Source organism: Ammospiza caudacuta, chromosome 1 (assembly GCF_027887145.1).
Source record: "Ammospiza caudacuta isolate bAmmCau1 chromosome 1, bAmmCau1.pri, whole genome shotgun sequence".
Classification (NCBI taxonomy): Eukaryota; Metazoa; Chordata; class Aves; order Passeriformes; family Passerellidae; genus Ammospiza; species Ammospiza caudacuta.
In genome coordinates this window covers 52,240,181-52,258,171 of record NC_080593.1, presented here as the reverse complement: position 1 = coordinate 52,258,171, position 17,991 = coordinate 52,240,181, and the positions used below count along the sequence as shown (strand labels likewise).

The following is a 17,991-nucleotide window of genomic DNA, read 5'->3' as shown; positions in this document are numbered from 1 at the left end:
AGTCCAATGTCCTGCTTGATGCTGGGTCAGTGTTGCATTCTGATGAGGTTGCCTAAGGTTTTCTCCAATCAAATAGTGAAAGCTTCCATGGGGGACAGCTGTATGACCTCTCTCCAGGAGATGTTTACAAAGCAGTAAATTAAGATTTGGAACAGCATTGTTCTAGCAAAAGCAGACTGCAAGAAAACAGCCTTTCTCTATTCTTTCAAGTGGTGTAAGAGTGTATGGGAATTCCTGTCAATTTCTGGAATCACCATAATTATCACTAATTCCTTTCTGCATTTGGAAGTCATGCTAGGTTATAGTATGTACTTGACAGGAAAAAAACCTCATGTCAAACAAAGAAATTGCATTGCCAGTCCTTATTCTGATGGCATAATTAAAAAACCCAAACATAATTGATTACTGAGATACAGCATTTGAGGATAATTTAGTTGTCGGAGACACTAAGCAGTCCTTCAGCAAATCCACAACTTGCTCACACTGTTGGATAGGATATATACCCATTTTGGATCCTGTTCTGTACATAGAATTGTATTGGCCCCCTGCATGTTGACCTGGAAGTTTCTATTATTTTATGTTATTGCATATTTTGATTTTAAGAACTAAGCCTGCAAAAACTCTGGTAGATGCAATGCTTTTCCTCCTCAGATTGAGATTAAGACATTTCATTCACTTCAAAAATCTTACTGTAAGCATTTGGTATTTGCAGAAGGCACAAGGGTACTTCTGCTACAGACTTTAAAGCCCTTAATACTGGGACATCTGATACTGGTATTACAGCAAAACTGAAGCTTCTTCAGTACACTAATTTGCTTCCTAAGTAGAAAAGTTCAATTATTATTCTTGAGAAATCTTCACCAGCACCTACATATGTTACAAACCAGGACAGAAAAATGAGATTAGTTAATCTTAGTGCTATCACCTTGCAATACAGTTATACTGTGTGCAACTGGATACTGTATTTCCTTTTGGCAGGACAGGAAAAATAGTTTAGTATTGGAATAAAAATTTTGTAAAAGTAGCCTGCACTAACCAGATAAGCAGCAGCAGTTTCTTTATATTAATTTTGGTTTGTGGTTGTACTGAGTGGCTGCTCATGCATCTTCTGATTAAGTAGATTTACCAGAATGAAGTACTCTATTACAGCAAGTAATTTTGATTCAATCTCAAGTGACTTTTATTTCAGACTTCTTTTTCATTCAATACAGAAAATCAGTGCCTACTTCCATCATGCAGCAGCTTTACTGTCTTAATTCAGTGAAATTTTGTAGTAATTTGAGTCATGTCAGATCAGAGAAGGCAGCTGTAGCTGATCTTAGCTCTTGATAGCCATTGTCCACAGCAGAGGTTTGTCCGTCTCGATGGTCACAATCCCGGAGTCGTCATAGGTGTTGGAAGTACTGACGAGTGTTCCAAACTTCAGCACCTGGTTAGCTGTGAAAAGTAAGGAAGAGACTGAGTGGTTCTCTACAACAATAAAAAGACCTCAGTGCATTTGATTTGAAAGACCACTGCTCCCACAAAGAACAAAAAAGTAGCTGAATAAATTCAAACTGGATAAACATTACCTAGTTAAAAGGCTTGTATGAGATTTTTCAATGACCTGAAGAGGCAATAAATTAATCCCCAAATTAACAGTTTGAATTTACAGCAGGTTATTACAAAAGCAGTGTGTTGGATAATCATCAGAGTTTCACATCTGGAAATTTGTATTTCATCAGAATCAGTTCAAATACTAGTGCTAGAAAAGGTATTTAATGTAAAACAAAGAGAATCTTACTGTAGTTCCAAACTTGGGATTTGCTTTAGCTCAGCAACTAGCCTATAATCTTTTAAAACGTGAACAGTTCTAAACAAAAGTGAAGTGATATTTAGCAACTTTGAATTAAGGGACTTGAATCTTTACTTCTATTGCATGTGACGTAGGTGTTTGTGTACATTAGAAATAACAAATAGCAAACTGTGCAGTTTAAGTTCTGCTTTTCATTTCTTCCCTTTTGAGATAGCGTTGTTTGCATGTTGCAAACATACCAGCTTCCTTAAAGGCACTCTAGAACTACTCAATTCTGTGGTAGTCCTTGCTCATAGGAAGGTTCAGAGTAAGAACTCTAATACTATCCTCTGATTAGGCTTGTAAAACAAGCCAAATGACAGCTCTTTCCCACTGGCAGCTCAGAAAAACATTTCTGTGGAGGATACAATGACAGCTGCAGCTGGGGAGGATTGTTCTGGAAGATCAGCAAGTCTGTGTGACCTAACAGAATTGCCAAATTGTGCATTGCTACCAAAGTAAAAATCCTCTGGATTTGCTATTAAGTGACCTAATGCAAAGGAAGATCTCCCTTTGGTCAAAAGGAGTGCAAAACAACTTAGTAAGCTCTATTTTGTGATTTGCACAAGAGACACATTTTCCAGTGCTGGATATGAATGCTGGCTGTAGTAAACCTGGGTGTAGTGCATTACTACAATGCATGTACTGTCTGGCCCTTGCTGGAAGCTGCACAGGGGGACCTGATCTTGCCAGGCTCTATTGCTTTAAAAGGAAGGATGTTCAGACAAAAGCCAGGCTATGTATTTCAGTGTCTCTTCTGCCAAATCTGTGCTTGCTCTACTTATTCCTGCTCCTACACTTGTTACTAAGTTGAAGTGAACTGAAGAGGAGGTTTCAGCTGCTAGCTGAATTTGTTGGCATGAGAGTAACATCCAAGTTTCACTACTGCAAATGGAAGAATCCTGCCATTTCAAGTTCAGGAGCTGGGAGCATAACTGCTATGCAGTGCAGAAATCCAGCAAGGAGAAAAGAAAAAAAACCCAGTACTACTGTACTATATCAATTGTGTACCTAAAATAAAGGAGCTAGATTCTGTCAGGATGCTTTTGGACACACACCAGTACCAGGCAGGCTCCTAGAAAGATGCTAGGATGGATGAGTTTTGGTGTTTGCCTTTGGAAGACAGCAGAGGCTGTGTCTTGCCAGAAAACACAAATTTCCCATATTGCAGGTAAACAAGTCATTTAGTGCTGAGGTAACATGGGTAGAGTTCCCTGAGTAAAAATACTCCCAAAATACTCTGTTAAGTGCTGTGGTCAAGCTATGAGTGTTTCCAGTCAGTTTTAAGTAGGAAAGAAGCTTAAATACTTTAAAACATTTGCTGACACACAAATTACCTTCTTTTGGTTACTATATATTGAAACTTGAAGGGGGTGGGGAGGAAGAACTTTTTTGATGAACTACTGTATAAACCCACTCGTTTAGTATCATTTATTGCTTCTTGCTTAAGACTCAGAATAATACTCCATGTTTCACAGCTTTGCATATAAAATAATGGCTCTGCAGAAGGCAAGAATTAACAACAACATGGCAGCTTAATGAAACAAAATCTAAAGCTGTATTTCTTAGTGCATAAAATCAAGTGAAAATGAGAGCCTTTTTTTCCCCTTTCAATAGAAATTGCTAGCCCACTAGATGGAGCCTTTTATCTTTATCATGTTTTATGCTGGGTGAGGATCATAGTGTGAAATAGTGAAATGAAAAAAAATGCAAAAACTGTTAAACAGTACTGCTGATTCACGTGGCTCAAATGGACCAATTCCAAGCACTTGGTTTCACACTAGCCAACATTTCAACTAACATAATTAAAAATGTATGTTTTCCATTCCATAAATGAACAGTAATTAATATAAAAATCTAGGTTTGAGCTGGTAAAGGAAATAAGAGGATGTGCAAACCTACTGCTGCTAGGCAAACTTCCTGCTGTTTCATGCATTCTGATGGAAGTTTACAAGGTCAAAGAAGTGGTAAGTTTTATCACTTCACACCCGATCCATTCCTTTTTTTTTAAAGTGAATTTTAATTTTGTTAAGTCCTACCAAGAACTTATGTCTTGGGGAAAAAAAACCCCAACCTATTACAACACCCATTTTCACTATTGAGATTACTTTTCAAGATACAGATTCTGAAGAAAAGCACCTTTTTATTTTCTACTATTTAGTAAATAGTTTTGCTAAAATTGGGTAGCAAATCAAATTTTAATAAAGGATTCCACACTGCAATTAAAAAAAAAAATCCAAAACTCAAAACCTCTGGAAATTCTATAATTTTCTAATTAAAAGAAATCTTATTTTGGATCATTGAAAGCTTTCTTTTTGACCAATAGTAGTCACTTTAAAGACTTGATTTGGATAAACCCATAAGTGATTAACTGAAATACCCCTCACCATTAGAAGTTTTGTTGAGTGCTTTAGTTCCAATCAAATTGAGTTTACTGATAATGGATTGTTGCTGAGAAAAATACCCAGCTTCTCCACTGTAGCTATACCATTTTATCATTACTCTCCATTTACCAAGTCAGCAAGGACTTCTTCCAGTACTAGAAGCAAAGGGTTTTCCTGCCTTTTTATGGAGGGGGAGGGAAAAAAACACACCAATATCCACCCACACCCCCAAACTCCTCACCCAACAAAATCTACCATGAGACAGTTTTTTTTGGTGTGTCTCGTGTTCTTACCAGTAACAAATTTCTGCCTGATGGATTGCAGCACACCACTTATTCATACCTAAACATGGGCATGGAGAGGACTGACTTTGATGGAGGAATGTTTCTCTAACAGTTTTTGTTTTGTTTAGATGGTGTTTCAATCTGCCAGGGTTTGAGAATGTTGGACACAATTTAAGAGAAGAAAACTGAGGGCATATAGGTGAGCTTCCCAAAGGAGCATAATCACAAAGATCACTACTTCTTAGACACCTGTTTTGCTGACCAAATTACATGACAGAAGAGATCTCAGTAACCACAAGACTGGCACTATTTTATTGCTCTTACTCTGATGATTAAAAAAAGTATACAAATCCTAGGATGCTATATGTAAAATGTTAATCTCAGAGGTAAAATTTTGAAAATTCATTAATCTTATGGATACAAGAACAACATTTGGAAATGGTAGCAGAATGCACCCTATAGGTAATTAAATTACACAAATAATCAAAAACCCAAAACCTAAAAATTTATTTTAAAATCTCATCCTAGTTATCCTTCTACCACAGTAGGGAGTTATTTTTGAGTGGCTGGTACTGAAAGTCAGTTATTTTTGAGTGGCTGGTACAGTAAGCCTTGCTTGTAATCCTTGTGCTGCTGGCTTTCAGCCTGGAAACTGAGAAATAGTGTGGCCTAGTTATAACTAGATTGGAGGTCATCATGTCAAGTGCTGCACAAATACTCTCAACATCAGGTAATTCCTCTTAATGAATGTATTCATAATCTAGTAGACTTATAATTTCTATGTTCCATTGTACTATTTAGGACACTTAAAGTTCAGTGCAGAAAAGAGAATTTATCTATCTAAAAAAAAAACCAAACCAATCAAGATTTCATTTACATCTTAGAAGCTGCACTTAAGTAGTGCTTGAGGGAGACACGTTTAGAGAAAAACTTCATCCTAAATTTGTTCAGAGAAAAACTTCTTCCTAAACTTCTCATATATGGCAAAACTAAATTGTGTCAGGGTCTCACTATTGTCACCACAAATGGCTCAGGACCAAAGACTATCATGTGAAGCATGTCCCACATGGACACTGTGATACTTATGCTATGCTGCCTTTCCTCAACTGTGTCTCAATTACTTCCTGAAATATGTAAAGTCACACCTTGCTGGTTTTCACCAATGAAAATAGAAACAAGGGAAGGAATACAAGCAGATTGCCACTGCTGACATGAATGTGGGGAATATTAAAATTATTAATTATTAATTAAAAGCCGTATTATAGTGAATGTAATACTCTTCTCCCTAGGCAAATGCTGCATCAAAGTGATAGAAAATTAAGATCAATAAGCTGAAACACAAGCTAAAGTGAAATATTGAATCACCATTTGGTATCCTATTACAGTTTATCTGGAGAGGATTTCCCTGAAGTTCTGTTAGGAGCAAAAATCTGCATTTAAATGGAGATACATTAGTAATGCATGAGCTAGTACTTTGCAGGTCACCCTGTGTCTGCAGAACAGCAGCATTAATTTTGCTATTTACAAATAAAAATCCCAAGTAGATTGTAGGCTGATCTTCCTTCCATTCCTCCTAGGTTTACACTTGTGGTTAGGCTGACTTCACTGGAGTTAATCTTGATTTACACTGATGGATACAAAGGAAAAATTGGGTGCTTGATCTCTGTGCAGTGGGAACTGCGAAACTAGAAGTTGCAAATAACAGTAATTTACAGTAAAACATGAACTATTTTCAATAGTGATACAACAGAAGTACCACAAAGGCTTGCTGAGTCTGCTGGGAGGGGCTGACAACCCTGCTAGTCAGATTCCCTCGGGGCCAGGGGGAGTTTGGAATAAGCAGAAACTGCATTGGGCATTTTTTATAACCATTATAGCTTTGGGTGCCTGGTTCTGTGGCACAGAACAATGGTTTTATAATCTCAATGCATTCATACAAGCAGACTTACGAAAGGGTTGAGAGGATGTGGGAGGGAGGGGGGCCAGCAGGCAGGGCCAGGTGGCTTTTCCACCAGTTTAGGTGCTGGCAAAAACTCTTGGCCAGGGCTCTGCAGCACAGGCTGCCTGGCCTCACACTGGGGGGATTTTAGGAGGCTACAACAAAAGTTTAAAAGCTGTCAAAGCTTCACAATTTCATTTAAAAAGAGAAAAAAATATAATAACAGAACTGTGTGTTCTACCCTGGATAGAAACCACTCATGTTGAGAGAGCCTTCAGAAATGCAAATGAATGTCAGAAGTTTTCAAATTTATTTTCAGCACACTTTTTTTTTTTCCTCCACGTATTTTTTTTCCAGCTTTGTAATAATGGCAGTACTGCAAGAATAGCTCAGTCTTCCTGTCACATCACCTGCTTGGTGGCAATTTAAAATGATTAGCTGATAAAAATGATGCTAAGAAAAACTGCTTTCTACACTAAGGTCTCTGCTGCTACTACTGCTTCACCAAGATCAACAAGAATCATTAACTGTATGGAGTTTCTACAGCTATTAGCAGGATTTTAGCACTACCAGCAAGGTGTGCTTCTGTATTTGTTCAAAATCACATTAGCATCTTAACTTAATTAAAGGGGCCTGGAAAGTTAAACAAGGAAACTCTACGTACTGTTTTCAGTAGTGCCTTTCTAGTCTAGATGTTATGGTAAAATTGTAACAGGAGTGATCTAGCAAAACCATGAAGTAAGTCAGAGAAATAGTTGTCTGGAAGACTGTTTCACTAAGCTAAAGGCAAAGCCAGGCTACAAAGTAATTTTTAGAATTGAGTCTAGCCAGTAAGAAGTAGGGTGTTTACTTAATTTTTGATGCTTTCCACTAAGTTTGTATGTTTCTCAAACTGCTAACAACTCTGAGGTGCTGTTCAGGTGACAGGTACTATTAATAATAGTGTTAGAGCACTGAAGAAACAGCTGCAGAAATAAAATGTAGCTTCAATTTGACAGTCGCTGCTGTAGAGATTTTGCATATAAACTAGACAAAATAACTTGTTGCTATTTTGGTCTGTCTCTACTTCATGTTGTGAGATAAAGAACACTATTCTCATGAGAAAAAGGGCAAGAGTAACACTGAGATGCATCAGCTAATGAATTGTCTTACTGCTAACTTGTCCATAAGACACCTCATAGCACACATCATCCTATTACATTGTCATCTTTAGAGGCATTACTTAGTCACACAAAGCTGAGGATGGCAATCTGGTGCAACACTGAAACCTGAGATTAGCTCAAAACAATGGTGTTCTGTCACAGCATTTAGGTCTGAAGCTCTGGTTTGACATGACAGCAAAGAACCTAAAAATACTTGCTATTTTGAAAGCTGCTACACTGTCAAGTTGATATGATGCATGTAGCAGTGAAATCTACTGAATTTGTTAGAGAAAGATATCCAAATCATCCTAGCAATTGACCACAGACAGTGCTGCAGAAGGAGTGAAATTCCCCCTACATTCCTCATGACTGGGCTGTTGGAAACAGGGAGGAGACATGGGAAGAGGAAGGACAGTGAATCTTCCTCACCCAAATCTCAGGTCTAGGTGACTACATCCATGTACTCAGGCTTTGAACAACATAGCACCAGAAAAGTGTTTCAGCACAACCAGATCCAGGACTGACCAAGATCAACAAGTCACCTCTAGCTACAGTAATTTTCCAGCACTTCATATACAAATAAAAAAAAAAAAAACAACACTCTTTCACAAACCCCTATAATCCTTCAACAGGTTTTAAAGTGTGATATTAGTTATGAAGAGAACACAATGTTAATTATTTTTCCTTTCTATTCTTTGGACTCCTACAAAATCCTGTCACATTTCGATTACTATATTTGCAAGAAGAAGCAGTAAAAGAGGATTTAAAACACATTCATAATACAAGTTTTTCAGCTTCTGTATGCATACCATTTTTCCCATCATTTGCAAAAATGTACAGACACAATGATTATTTCTGTAAAAATCAAACTCAGCCTGTAGGTGAAATATTGGTATATGGATATTTGCTCAGTAAATACCTATACATGTTGGGTGAAACGGGGATCTCATTCAATCACTCCATGGAGGAGAACAGCAGCAATGCCATAAATATTTCACAACAGTCTTGGCCAGCTGCTTATATCGCCTACCACTGTGTAGGACGAGTCCCCAACAGCAAGTCTCCCAGGAATTTAGCACTTCTCTGCTTTCTGTGATGGGGATATGATTTTCCTAAGGGAATTGATCTAAAGCCAGTTCCTAGCCAGCCCTGAAAAACAAATCTAAGCAGGCTGTCTTCTTGTTGCTGCTGCCAGCACTAGCTCAGCACCGTATCCAGAGTCCTGTTCTACTCCACACATTGCTCCATCACTGGGCTTCAGTGCCAAAATTAAATTAAATATGCTTTGACAAAGCTCTGTAAAATCTCAGTCCTTAACTCCCACATGCAAAGCTACAATGGCAAAGATCAAAGTAGACCTTCTGAACTCTGGGAGGGTGTATTGTGTTTGCATGGCCAGATTTTGGTAGCAGGAGGCTATAGGGGTGACTTCTCTGTGAGAAGCTGCTGGAAGCTTCCTCCATGTACAAAAGGGCCAACCCCAGCCAGCTCCAGAACAGATGCACTGCTGGCCAAGGCTGAGCACCAGAAATTATGGTAACACCTCTGTAACAACAGATTTGAGGCAGGTTAAAAAATGTTATTGCACACAGATATAATTGTGGCCAGAGAGGAACGAGAATGTGTGAGAGGAACAACTTCACAGACAACAAGGTCAGTGAAGAATGAGAGGCAGGAGGTACTTCAGGTGCCATATCTGAGATTCCTGTGCAGGCTATAGTGCAGACCATGGTGAGGCAGCTGTGTCCCTGCAGCCCAGGGAGGACCATGGATATACAGAGATCCATCTGCAGCCTGAGGATGAGTCCCAGGCTGGAGCAGGTAGATGATCCAAACAGTCTGTGAACCTGGGGTAAGCCCATGCAGGAACAGGCTCCTGGCAGGGATCTGTGGACCCATGGAGAGAGGAGCCCATGCTGGAGCAGGTTTCCTGGTAAAGGCTTGTGACCCTCTGGGGCACCCATGCCCAAGGACACGCTCTGGAGCAGCATGTCCTTGAAGGACTGCAGCCTGTGACAGGAACCCAGGCTAGGGCAGTTTGTGAAGAACTGTAGCCTGTGGGATGGACTCCTGGAGAAATTAGCAGAGGACTGTCTCTGTGGGAAGGACTCCACACTGGAGCAGGAAAAGAACTCCTCCACCTCAGCAGTGGCAGAAACAACTTGTGATGAACCAACCATAACCACCATTCCCTGTCTCCCTGTGCTGCTAGTGAGGATGAGGTAGAGCCTGAGCAGGAGGGAGGGGTGAGGAGGAAACAGTGTTTTTGTAATTTATTTCTCAATATCCTGCTCTGATGTTTTTAGTAATAAACTGAATTAATATCCCCAAGTTCAGCCTGTTTTACCCATGACAGTAATCAGTGAGTGTTATCTCCTGGTCCTTATAAATGAAGCTTTCACTATAGTTTCTCTCCCCTGTCCATTTTTGGATGGGATTAATAGAAAGGCTTTAGTGGGCACCTGGCATCCAGCCAGGGTCAACCCACCACAGAGGGGTCCCTTGCATATTTAAACCCTTCCCCTGCCAAGTCCAGCTGCCAAGTCCCCTGCCAAGTCCTCGTTCCCAGCCGCTCCATTCAGACTCCTGGGTGGCCCCCAGGAGACCCACACCCTATTGACCAGCAAGAGTTATTTGCTCCAAGACCTCAGCCAAGCCGCCAGACCAGAGAGAATATTGAACTGCGCCAGAATGGTGGATCTGGTGCTCAAAGAGCTCCGCTGACCACAGGGAAGCAAACAGCTGCCTTCACCTCTGAGCAAGGGTCAAGGTGCAAGAAAAGATCCATGCCCTGCCACGCTGAATCCCAGGACAGCTGTTTGCATTATGGCTTGCTAGGGGCAAGGGAATTGCCAGGCTTGAAAGCAAGCTGCAGACCCTCTGAGCTGCTAGCACAAATAACAAACTTCAACCAAATTAAATCCCTGACAAACAATTTTATTATGCAAGCTTTAACAGCGAATGGCACCATTTCCTAGCAGAGTTTTATGTAAATATGGGATTATATTTACACAAAAAATGAAGAGAACAAACTGGAATATTCATCCTTATGCACAAAAGGCACCCTTAATAAAGCAGCTGTGCTTCTGTCTAAAATATTTCTCTGGAAGAGGGTAATTATTATTTAAAAAACCCACACTGATGTGCTCCTGACAGCTCACATGGTACATGTTCATCTACTTGCTCTCCCTGACAGCTGATCTATTCTAGGCACACATAACTAACTAATAGAGAGTATTATGCTTCTGATAGAAAAGTAATTCCATTAATCTTTACCCTTCCTAGCAGCAGTGCTTCCTTTCAGTGTTGGGGAGGGATGCTGTATGAGGTTTCTAAAATGTGGTTATTTTCACCCCTACTATTGCTGTATAGTATATTCTAAGTATATATCTATGTATAATTCTAAGTATATTCTATATCTAAGTATATTCTATACTTAGAATTTTAGATTGCTCTGCTTTCTTGAGAAAAAACAATTCAACACAGATAGCATCACCCTGAGGATGAAGCAAAAGCAATTATTTCTGTTACAAAATGTCCCCCTTCCTGTTGCATGTGAACAACTAAGCTTTTTGATTTTTCATTTTATTACTTTGCCTTTCTGTTAACAAATAATTAATATGATTACTAACACCCTATGTACCTCTAATGTGTATATTATTTCAATTACAAAGCCATTACTACTGCTTATTAATTCTATTCCATTTATCTTCAAACTAGCATCTTAAACTTACATTTGTTGACATTCATGGAACTGCAGCTCCTCCAAACTTGCTCACTGGAGTTCAGCACCATTTATGTGTTGCAACCCTTGAGACAGAACATGAGATTTGACAGGAGACTGCAAGCTACACTATTTATAGTTCAGAGGCACTCAATTGGATTAGATGGCTCTCCATGTCCTCCAAAAAATAAAGGAGTGCTTTTGAAACAGTGCTGCCTGTTGCATCTTTCATTTCCCTTCTTTCTAAGCTTTAAAGTCAGCTTTTCAGAAAAAAAAAAAAAATCTAAAAAAATGTAACTTATGACACAGCACAGCCTATTTTAGCTAGTATTACCCACTTCTTCCACTTCACCCACCATTAGAGCCCTTTGCTTCAGGAAGGCCATGGGAGGGGTATCTGCCATGTATATGAATTTGTAAGTCATTGCATATGGCTCATTTAATGTTCCTGGCTGTTTGCTTTTACAGTGGTTTTTTTCATGGATGCAAAGTTAAGATTTGTTACTGATGCTGCTGAATACAAACAGCACCTACATAATGTTTGTCCCAAAATGAAAAAAAAAGAGATTTGTCATTAGAGACAAGTCCTAAGTCATTGACTGTCAGAAACTTCATTCAACTGGAAAACTTGCTTCTGAGAATTTGTTAGCTGGCTGTGCACTCTTGAAAAAAAATCTGATTGATTTCCAGTAATGATTTCCAATATGAACAGTGCTCTTCATATTGGTGTGCTTCCTCCTCCTGACCTGAAAAGCCTTTTTAGCCCTGCCTCTACTCTCTTCTCCCCTCTGCAAACCGGCTCAGCTACTTATCCCTTTCATTCAGAAACATGCCATGCACTTCCAGACCCCCTGCAAGGATTCAGTGGCTTGGGGGATCTTTTCTTTGGCTTCCTCTTCTCTAGAAAGGAGTGCCTCAGCAGGGCTGCAGCAAGCTTTCTGCCCAGGCTGAGAGGGAGGAAAGGCTTCTGCATCAATCACACAGCGCCGTGGCAGGCACTGCCCAGGCCAGGTGGTGTAAGCCCTTGGACCCAAAATGCAGAGGCTGAATTCACCACCAAATTAATGCAGTGCTACATGGTGCAGCCAAAGACATTAAAGTTTTAAGAGTGCAATTGATTATATGTAGCTCAACTTTCAAACACACTGGTCAAGATGGATTGCAACAGTCATGCCATGGCACAGTGATGCATGTCAGCAGGCTCTCAATTTTACTGTACAGAGGACTTGACATTGGCTTTTAACTTACCAATAAACTACCCTAGCACACTGCAAGAAGTGGGAAGGAAAAGGAACTACAAATCCAACAGTGACATGTAAAATAAAGGACTACACCAACTACACTACAGCTTGTCTGCTGCCAACAGCACTTGGTGTTAAAAGAACATGATGGCTGCAATTGCCAAGAAAGGAAATACATCCTGAAACAGCCTATTTTTTTAGGCTCATGGAGCTTCCATAAGGTTAGTCTGTCTTTAGCCTAGAATGTTCCTTATCTTACCTGAAATTACTGTCATCTTGAAACATTTGTAATTCCTCATTAATTATCAGTGTCTGGGGCATACTGTAGGAGAAACATTCCTATCAACTTCTAAGAAAGCTACATTTCTGAATTATAGTTTGAAATCAAAATTGAAGTGGTGAGACACTGGAACAAGTTGCCTAGAGAACTTGTGGATGTCCCATCCCTGGAAATGTTCAAGGCCAGGTTGGATGGTGTTTTGAGCAACCTGGTCTAGTGGGAAGTGTCCCTGCCCACAGCAGTGGGGCTGAAACTAAACAAACTTTAAAGTCTGTCTTCTAAACCAAACTGTTTTATGATTCTATGAAATATGATTGAATCTTGTTTGACATTGTTTTTGCCATCCTGGCCATTTGCTGTACTCAATATTTTGCACTCTTTCTTTTTGTTTGTTTTTGGTTTGTTTGGTTGGTTTTTTGTTTGTTTTGTAGTCACTTCACAAAAAAATATGATACATAACAGAATTTCATTGACATAAACTATCTCACTGATTATTTAAAATCACTAGATGTGAAATACTTTTTTATTTTACAGATACAGAAAATTTTGGTCAAAGCAAAATTATCTCAGAGGAAAAGCAAACTTTAAATTACTATTACAGATTTCTGTTAGTTCTAGAAACAATGCTAGCAGCTTAAATTCCTCTTAAACTGACACCTTCCTTAGAAGTATTGAAAAGGATAAAAAAATAGCACCTTTTTGCTGTTCTATTCTAACAACACCCAGAAAACACTCCATCTCTGATATCTACTTGATTGCAAAGTAAACAGAAATACCTAAGAACATAGTGACATATCTGAAGATTAATCCTCAGATATTTTAACCAGACTAGACACTTCATAATTAGCCAAATGCAGAAGTCTTGAAGCAAGTGAGCCCTACAGCTCTATTCGACCTCTTGGAAGATGTGAATATAGGCACATATTCTTCTTAATATCACAGTTTTAGAAGGATATTGTTACATACCACTACAAGACATCCAGTGATGAGGAAGAAGTTGGTGTAACCCTGAGATAAGCCTCAGAACCTAGAGATGTCTCATGCAAGCTTTGAACCCAACATCAAGCCTGGTGATCTCTGAACAGATGCATCTACTTTGTAATTTAAGGCATGGCCACCTACCAAAAGGTGTCTGTTCCAGAATAGGCAGCACTGCTCTTCTAGAAGCAGGCAGACTTGCTTCAAGACCATCAAAATAAAATCTCATGTGTGCCCACTACAAGGCAGCCTTCATGAGACCTAGGGAAGCACTTCACCATGAAGCCCAATCAGGAATAAAGTCTGATAAGAGCTTAGAGCTTACTGGAGGGTTGGTTTAGAAAACACCGAGTTAAACACAAATATTTCCAGGAAGAACTGGAGAACCTTGCTAGTTCTGTACAGAACTGATATTGATGAGCCTTGCAACACTGAGATCAGGACATGGCAAGAGCTTTGTCATGTCATGTGCAAGAGTGGAACCTGGATGCAGATTTTGAAGGGCTGATTTATAGCTACTTAAGCATAAAAGAGACCAATAAAGTATCATGTTTAAAAGCTGTGAGCAAAAATGTAGTTATACAACTTCTAATATCATTGGCAGCCAGGGAGATAAATCTCTGCTGCTCTGAAAGGGTATCCATAAATAGCCATAGCATTCTCCAGCAAAGCACAGGACCTTTAAGGAAGGCCAGAACACTGCAGTTAGCTCTTACTCAATTATACCTGAAGTCAGTCAGCCATGAAGAATGCCTTACACAAGTCTCACAGAAAAACTATACTGGAAATGGACAGAGAGCTTTGAAAACAATGCTTCAGAACAGAGAAGTCCCTCAAATCTATATCATTTTGGGAGAGGGAAGGAAAAGTACCAAAGATTTAACAGTAGAAAAAGCATGCCTTGGAAAGCTTGCCTTGCTGTAGCTGTCTAAACTCACTAAGTGCAGCTTTCTTAGCCTAACCTCTGCTGCCCACAGGTAAACACTCCTGCTAAGAAGTTTTTGCTCTCTCTCTTGAATCACAGGCTTCAGAAGTCAGGGGATGCTGAATGCAACACTGTAATTTGTAGCACACAGAATGGACAACCTCAGTGATGCAGGGCAATGAGCCATTTCCCCCTCCCTGCTGTGATTTACGGTGTGGACAGGAGGCCCGCTGCCCAGCTCACACACGATTCTGGCCCTGGAGGCATGGCCTATATAAAGCACCCTGTGTATGCTTGCAGGAGAGATTGGCAGGCAGAGGCATCTCTGGGAGCCTTTGTTATTGTCCAGTTTACTCCTTCCTGAGCTCCTCCAGCTCGCACAATCTGTGTAGCCTCTGGGAAGGCAGCTTTAGAATTGGCTAACTTGATGGAAAAACTTGATGCATATGATGCAAAGTAATGTGACAGTGATTGACAGCTAGGGGAGAAGAGAAGGGGAAAATTGAGTTGAGCTGGGTATTGTGTGAAGAAGCAGAAGGGAGAAGGAAAAGAAGGAGAATTCCTCATTACCGCAGGATGTGTACCGGGGTGGGGGGGAGATAAGAGTTGCTGGGTTTTATAATAATAATCATTATTAAGGACAGTTAAGCTGACACAAGTTTATGATGATATAAATAGTACCCCAGTGATTACTGGATGTTTTTCTTCAAAACTTAATCTTCCCCAAACAGAAAACAATTAATAAGTGTAGGGGGCTGACAGTGTACCCCCCCTTCCCATTTGTGAACAGGCCATGTAATGTGAAGAGAAACCCCAGGGTCTGGTCCTATCTGCACTTCCACTGATACACTGTGCTCCTCATGTGTACATTTAAGGTGAGTCAGAACTTGCCTGCCAGCTTCTCATTTCCTTCTTCCCTACACTGTGAAGTCAGCTGCAATTTTTAGTGAATGATGCAATTACATTGCCAAGTACCAGGCAAAAGTGCACTGATGCTTTAGTGCTTTTTGAGTTTGGGTCTGAAAACAGAAGAAAAGGCTGTAATTGATTCCATCAGCATGGTGTTTTTTTTTTTTTTTTTTTTTTTTTTTTTTTTTTTTTTTTTGTTGTTGTTGTTGTATTGAAACAAAAGTTAAAACCCAGAGAAGCTTCCTTCCACTAGAAAAATGAACTCAAAATGTGGAGTCTCTCCCTCTTTTGCTTTAGGAGAGGTATTTGCCCAAGAGACATCCTATCTTAGTTTATATCTTAGTTTATCTTCAGCAGACTCTTAGGTTCTGGACCACAGGCATGGAAAGCTGAAATCTTGGGGGAACAGAAAAAGGGAGGGGCAAAAATTATAACAACTTGAAGACACTTGTGGCAAAACTAGAGATAGCAATTATAAATCAAAGAGGAAAGGGCTTATTTGAACAAATCCCAATTGGCTCTTATTCTTAGTTATGAGTAAAAAGACCCTTTTCCAGAGCTCCAGAAGGCATGCTAGAAATCACTCCTTGTTGCTGCTTTTTGGAAAGCTTTGCAAGTGTCTCATAATAATATGCCATGCTTGCATTCAGCCTAAGGGGCCTCCCATCATTAGTACACAGGTTATGCTGTAATTTTGCTCCTGCTGCCCATATGCAAGCAGCTCAGTACAACAAAGTCATAGGAGATAAGGTTAGGAAATTGCATGCACAGTAGTTGTCTGTCTGCCAATACAGAAACCTTTTCTTCCAGAACACAAACAAATGGTTTGGGGATTTTTTGTTTAAATCCCAATCTTATACAGTTACTAATATCAGACCACATGCCACAGCACACTCACTTTGATGTAGCATTAATATCAGTATTTTAACAAGTTCTGCATGCAATCATAATGCACTAAAGCAGCAAAACATCTCCTCAAAACCTTTTAATTGCTAAGGGGACTAATTTCAGCATCCATCCCTCTGAAAACCCTAGAACTCAAACCTCTGTAATCCAGGGTCATCTCTGCAAAACATCTGCAAGTCAAGATGGGTCATGACAGGTCAAACTTTGAATATATTTCCTGCTTTGAAAACACCTGCGGTGTCTCTCTATCATTCCTTAGGGATATGGGGTTCAACTAGTACAAATCTTCAGGCCACTTGAGTACATTCACTACCATGTTCAGGGACAACTGCAACTGCAAGACACATGCACTCATCTTTAGGGTAAATTCATATCTAATTTGGACCTTATCTGCTCAGTCTACTTCACTGCTCATTTCTGCAGGCTACAATTCAGAGAGGAACTAAATCATGTGCTTAACTCACACTTACCATAGCAACCTCAGCACCCTCCTTGTACTGTACTGAATAGAAGTCCAAAGAACTCCTTTTAAAACTTTTGACCATATAAAATGATAGAAAAAAGACAGAGAAATTTGCAACCTCTAAAAATAACAGATGGACCCCACAGTGTCTAATTCCTGATATAAAAAGCGTTTCATTTTGGCTTGCATACAGAACTTCAAAACCAAAATACCTTTGCTAAGAAAGATCTACTGTTCAAAAACTACTCAGTCCTGACACTATATGGGCTCCTTCATTTTTGTTGCAACTTCATTATGAAGGAGGAAAGTTCCTTAACTTGTCACATTAAACCACAATTGGGTTGATCTGACCCCAATAGCAATGAGCTGATTCTAGGAACACATGAAAGTCCCTTGCTACTTTTCAAGAAATAGTACAAGCAAGAGTTATGTTTTTCCCAATTTCTCAAACAAATACCTCTTTTTTATCCATCCACTGCTAAAATGAGAGATGTATGCTTAGAAATTCATCCTATGAAGTGTTTAAGACATTCTGATAACCACAATTTATCAACATAAATTACTGTACTTCACAGCAACGCTCCTGTCATAAGAAAACACCATGTGCCCTAAATTGCCTGCTGCCCTCTCCAATAATCAGCCTACTTTTTAATATCTAGAGATTTGCTGATAAAGGACACTTCAGTGCATACAGCGACAAAAAAAAATTGAGTTTCATACACATCACTGGAAATGTCCACATACTGCTCTATTAATCTTTAGACTGGGGTCATTTTTCTCTTGAGATGTGGTAATAGATTACTTCAAGAGAAAATGGGCAAGAGCACCCAGACAGGAACCTACTGAATACTAAGCAAGTTTGCCTCCTTCCATCTTGGTCTAATTCTAAACTATATCTAATGACCAAAGCTGCAGTTTACTCTGTAAAATCAAACTGATGCAGGAGCACATGATGTTTAGTGCCATCAGCCTGCCCCTGTAT

The 17,991-nt window shown here is 39.6% G+C and overlaps 1 protein-coding gene across 1 annotated transcript in view; it reads right to left on the bottom strand.

Annotated features, from left to right (window-relative positions):
- Positions 1-1,156: 1,156 nt before the first annotated feature.
- Positions 1,157-17,991, bottom strand: part of TPK1 (thiamin pyrophosphokinase 1) — a 303,096-nt gene continuing 286,261 nt past the window's right edge. The window contains exon 8 of the mRNA XM_058814272.1: positions 1,157-1,437. Within this exon, the coding sequence (XP_058670255.1) occupies positions 1,319-1,437 (119 nt within the window). The 3' untranslated portion in view covers positions 1,157-1,318. The remainder of the gene's footprint in view (positions 1,438-17,991) is intronic.